The 5,501-nt window shown below is 42.5% G+C and overlaps 1 protein-coding gene across 1 annotated transcript in view; it reads right to left on the reverse strand.

Moving 5' to 3' along the window:
- Nucleotides 1–505: 505 nt before the first annotated feature.
- ASMTL (acetylserotonin O-methyltransferase-like) overlaps nucleotides 506–5,501 on the reverse strand; it is a 54,155-nt gene continuing 49,159 nt past the window's right edge. The window contains exons 13-14 of the mRNA XM_018561249.1: nucleotides 830–952; nucleotides 506–745 (exon numbers count right to left, since the gene is read on the reverse strand). Coding sequence (XP_018416751.1) covers nucleotides 540–745; nucleotides 830–952 — 329 coding nt within the window. The 3' untranslated portion in view covers nucleotides 506–539. The remainder of the gene's footprint in view (nucleotides 746–829; nucleotides 953–5,501) is intronic.

Raw genomic sequence — 5,501 nt, forward strand, 5'->3', positions numbered from 1 at the left:
GTGAATGTTGACTGGTAAATATACTTTTCTGTGTAAGGTGGTGGGTTATGAGGAGGCATAATCACTATGCTCTGAACAAAAAGGCAACAGTGTATTTTTAAAAGGATAATCTTTAAGCCCAACTGCCCCCACCACATACAATCTATAGCCCCCATTTTCAGGCCTCAGGTCAGCAGACAATCTTGTCCAAGGGTCAGGTGGAACTTCCATCTTCTACTGAGCTAATGGGTAGCACAGTATTGTGCGTTCCTTTTATCTATGGAATCTACTGGGAAATCTATCTCACTGCAGGTTTTTAAGGTAGACAGCTTCATCAAAAGGGCATGGGAGGTGGTGAGGCTCAAGAAATATATATGCATAATCTGTATTCAAACAGCGCAACAGGGTTTGCGCTGTTTGAATAAATTTTTCTGAAACCCTGGAGCTCTGCCCATAATTATATTTATTTATATATATTTTTTCTTTTCTTAGCGTTACTCCTTTTCCCCCCGTTTTTGCAATATATGCATAATCATCCTTTCGTGTGAACTTCAAAAAAACTATCTTTTTACAGCTAGAATTGCATCCAACAGGTTGCCAGTATTTTTAATTTTTACACTATTAAATCCATGACTTTCTAAAAGTTTTTTATATTCTGTGCCACTTCTCTGATTTCCTTCACTCATGCTCAAAGACTGTAATAGTGCTCTAGGCTCCCTCTTTTCTTCATCTAAGACAATTTCAGCAATAAGCAGAGCACTGGTGCCTAAAAAGGAAAAAATAAATAAAATAAAATATACAACAAAATGTTTTACAATATAAACCGTGTTTTCAGGAATTATTTTTTTACCTGGCTTACAAGCTTCTGATACCTTCCCCAAAAGATGGTGTAATTTATCCTCAGGTAAATCATGTAAGACTCTTGATAAGATGTACAGATCGGCCTTTGGAAGATCATCATCTAGAAAGTTACCTATAACAAAAGACACAGATTTAGAGTGTACATAAAAATACTAGATGCCAACAACATACTTTATCCAGGTGTTATGGAGACTTGAAGAGGGTGTGCAAGTGTTGCACCAATAAAGTGCACCTCTGATTGGCCACAGTTAGAGGAAGGAGAGGCTGGAGGTTTGTAAACACAGCCATTGTTTACAATTGTGATCACTTTGATTGGTTCACAGTGATCACAAGGTACAGAATCACTCTTGACTGGCTCTGTGGTTTTTGCCTATGGCTAGTAACAGCACCATTAAAGACATTGGGAGTATGGTTGGTGCGTTCATCCCTCCTACAGGCAAGGATGTTAAACAAGCAAAAAAAAAAACCTTTGAAACAAGCCCTTAATCACCTCTCCCTAGCTACTTGTACTCTGAAGTAATTGTTTGCTAAAGATCCTTACACGACAGAGACTCTTAAGTGCAGTTCCAGTTTTAGAAAACATCTTAGAAGCATGTGCCATGGGGATAGGGTGGTTAGACCTCTGTTACCATCCAGTGTGCTTTGGAATAATGCATCATGTCTGTATTTTTCCTCAGCATTATGATGTGAACGGGGCATATAAAAAAAACAATTATTTTCTATGTGCTATGGCGGTGACCTGTATTTTTCTTATGAAGAAAAGCACAGGTCACTGCATATAGTGTAAATGTAGCCAGGAAAATAATTTCTCCACAATCCCTAAAGCTACAGAAGTGAATGAAGACTTAAATTTAACATGCTTTTACTGTCTGTTGAGAATATGTAAATAGTTTTGTGTGCACAGCTTCACTTTAATATTACCACATAATAAACTAAAATGTGCTGTTCATTTTTGAAGTTGCTCTAAACCAAGCCAGTGCCATGCTTAGCACATTTAGCCAAAACTTTATGTGTGGTACTTGTTTTTTGTAAGCGCTAGGAAGCCATTTATAACCAATTTCCAGCTATAGGCTAGACAGTAGTTGCAATGCCTTTAAACACATAATTTAAACAGAACATGTCAGAAGGAAAACACCTGTGTGAGTAGCCTTGGATGGATGCTGTAACCCATTGACTCTTGGGCAGTGATACTACTGGCAGTAATGCTGCATCTGTTCATTTTCACTGCACAAGAACAGGAAGTCATTTTCACTTGATACTTCTTGAACAGGTATTGCTTTAATTACCTCCATCTATACACAATGTTTCTGCCAATAATACATCACAGATTTATGGATTTTTATATTTAGTATATTGTAATATACTTGAACAGATAAATATTTAGAGAGGAACCAAGAACAGAAGTGTTAATAGATTGCGTAACCTTTTCTGGCAGAAAACATCCCGTACAGGAGCATTACAAAGGATAACTGTTCATCACATAATAGGTTATACCGTCATTTACCTAGACATGCCATAAATCTATTGGAATAGACTACTACTCCCTTTATCTGTATTTTTTACTTTTTAAAGCTATATTCTCTAAGGTGTTGAAGATTACAGAATTACAAAACTTCCCTTTTCTGAGTAACACACAGTTCCTCTCCTTTTTATTTGGAATATCCACAACGCATGCAATATGGGTTCTGCGTATTTTGCTATCCAGTAACTCTCTGACACATTTTGTAAGCTTTTAACCTTTTTAATGCCAGAGTAATTGTTTTTCATTTCATGCACACACACACACTGAAATGACAACGTTGTACATTTTCTGAAAGCAGAGACACTCCAAGTCATTCACTAAGAGGATGCTGAAAATATATTACCCAGCCATGTTTGTGGAGACCTTTTTTCAACCAAACTTCTAAATCTCCAAAAGGTGTTCTAGGCTTACATTGTGGATAGCACACACAGGGATCCCTGGAGAAGGTAGATCCCTGAGTGCCCCGTCTAGACCCTTCCTGGTCAGCTGGTCAGATTTTGGAACTACAAAAAGCATGACCTAATTCTGCTGGAAGCCAGAAAGAAGAACCCACTCCAAAAAGGAGAACGCCCTGCACCAGTTCACAATTTCTCTCTGCAGATACAGCAGGTGTGGTGATCTGTTGTGGAGAATAAACAATGACTCCATGACAAAGAGATCAGTATGTGTTACCACAGCAAACTGAGGGTCCAATATGTGAATGCCACAAAATAATATGATTCCCCGATGGCTGCCTTGGACTGGTTTAACACCCTGCACTGAATCATTAACCACAGTTGCACAAAGTCCTTTAACAGTATACAAATAGTCCACCGATACCTCTGGAAGTAGTTAAGACTGTCACAAAAAACAGACAACCCACCAGGAGCCGCTGTCAGAATACCCAAACAGTGCGTGCAGCTGACTGGCTGCAAGCACTGTTTGGCAGATTATTTTCCCGCATGTCCGTTTGGAAAAAGTTGCTCTAATGATTGACGGAATGAATTTCAGCCAATTACTGCTAAATCGGCCAAAATTAGCTCTGCACGTACCCAGCATTATGAAGGATAGGGTTTCTGTGCAATAGCACAGGGGGAATTATAAAGAAGCAAATGAAGGAGTCACCAGCAGCAAGGGATCAGCCTGTGAGCTAAAAGGGGGGTCTTCCTGCCCTAAGTGCCGGAGAGGGAAGATGCACAAAGCTTCACCTGGATGCACAAATAGTCCCTCACTTGTAGAAGTGGAGGTGCTTCCTCATGCAGGGGGATTATTTTACATCTAAATTTGAGTCCTACAGGTTGAATGAGAGTCAGGCTCAGAGAGCCTGGGGACACCTACTGAAGAAGTGAATGAAGGAGAAGGGTGGGTTTCAGCTGCTCTCCCTTGAAATGCTGCGTTGGGGCAGGAAAACACTCTGGCCTCCCATGACATTACTGATCACAGTGTGCAGTGCAGGGCCAAAAAAGGCGACGCCCATCTAAGGCCAAACAAGTTAGATTTTGATATGCCATCGGCATTGCAGCAGTGCAACCATAGTGCCCCGTGTATCTGTATGGACATCAGATCCATGCAGGGTATAGGTTTTGATGCCTGTTGCAAGCAATAACAACTGAAGCATAACGCTCTAGACATTTGCTCTGCCCGTTCTCTGAAATGGGCATACACCCCAGCTGAGGAGAGATCCTTTTGGAGGGAAGTCACGTACTCTGACAGATTAAGGTCACTCCCCACACAGGGCAGAATTAACTGGTTCGAACTGGGATTTGAGGAGGGATCATCACTGCCTGCCAGTAGAATCTTTAAAGCTGAGCACGCCTTCCATCTGAATAGTGGTGCTCAAATTTACGTGGTATACTGGTAACATTTCCAGCACACTCTCACACTCTCAGGTGGGGCCCAGGACCGCTCAGGGTGTTTCCAGATGGCATAGAGGAATTTCTCAAATAACAGGGGGGCAAAGGGAAGGTCTTTGCAGCAGTAAGAGACCCAATACTGGAGACAGCAGGATGATCATCTAAATGCAGGGTAACACGCACTCCATCAATAAAGTGCGACACAATCCCCTGTAACTCTGGAGTGACAACAGTAGACTGAGGTGCCTCAAAGAAGTCTCTTTTGAAAAAGACTGTTGGGATTCTAAATCTGAGTCAAATATGGTTACTGGGAGCAGTGGTACACCCTGATCTAAGGCTCCATTCACACAGGAACGGTTGTCTGGGCTTATTCGGCCGGCCGAATACACACGGAGACGCTCTAAACAGAAAAAAAAACAATGCACTTTAATGTGCATTGTTCAGACTTTTGCGCAAAATAGTCCAAGTGCAAATTTTTGGACGGATTCCTCGCGTACGCGGCTATATACTATACGCAAGCTAGCGGAATCCGTACGGATTAAAGATTTCAGCGTTTGCGTTGCCATTGCCACATATTGAACACAATATGTGAATGGAGTGTTAGGCTTCTGGAGAATTTAGTAAATATACTTTGCCTTTTTCCCAGCTTTCACGCACAGTGCCTAGGTGAGGGTGACATCAGGATACTTTCAGCAAGATCCTAGGAAATGTTGAGTTTAGCAAGAAAATGCTCCTGCACTGTGTTCAAGTGTCTACTCGCGATATTTGGGATACTCAACATTCCAAGGGATGTAGTCAGAAGGTTAGGGACTTCACTCTAAGCTTCCAGAGTGTTGGTCAGTGTCCCTTTCTCCCCCTCTTCCCCAGATATGGTGTCTCTTTCCTCCTTCCCCACCCCCCAGGGTTGGTCGGTGTCTCTCTCCTCCTTCCCCCATCTCCCCCCAGCGACCTTCAGTGCCTCTCTCCTCCTCCGCCCCCAGAGTCAGTCGGTGTCTCTCTCCTGCTTCTCCCCCCTGCCCCCTCGGTTTCTCTGTCTCTAACACCACCAACAACTCCCCTCCCGAGATGTCTGCTGGAAACAAAATATACCTTTGCCTGCCTACAGCTGTGCTCCGCTCCTGCCTTCTCTTCAGTGCTTCTGCCGGGTTAAAAAAAGCTCCGCCCCCTGAAAAAAAAACCCTTCCTGCATGCATGTACTCAGGAAGGTACCAATTGCACAGGTGGCCCAGCACTTACCAATTACACTGCACATAGTAACCCATAAAAAAAATTCTTGCTTGGAGCCCAGACCCCCCCCCCCGCTTGAG

This window comes from Nanorana parkeri, unplaced genomic scaffold (assembly GCF_000935625.1).
Source record: "Nanorana parkeri isolate BGI_ZX_2015 unplaced genomic scaffold, ASM93562v1 scaffold510, whole genome shotgun sequence".
NCBI classification, from domain to species: domain Eukaryota; kingdom Metazoa; phylum Chordata; class Amphibia; order Anura; family Dicroglossidae; genus Nanorana; species Nanorana parkeri.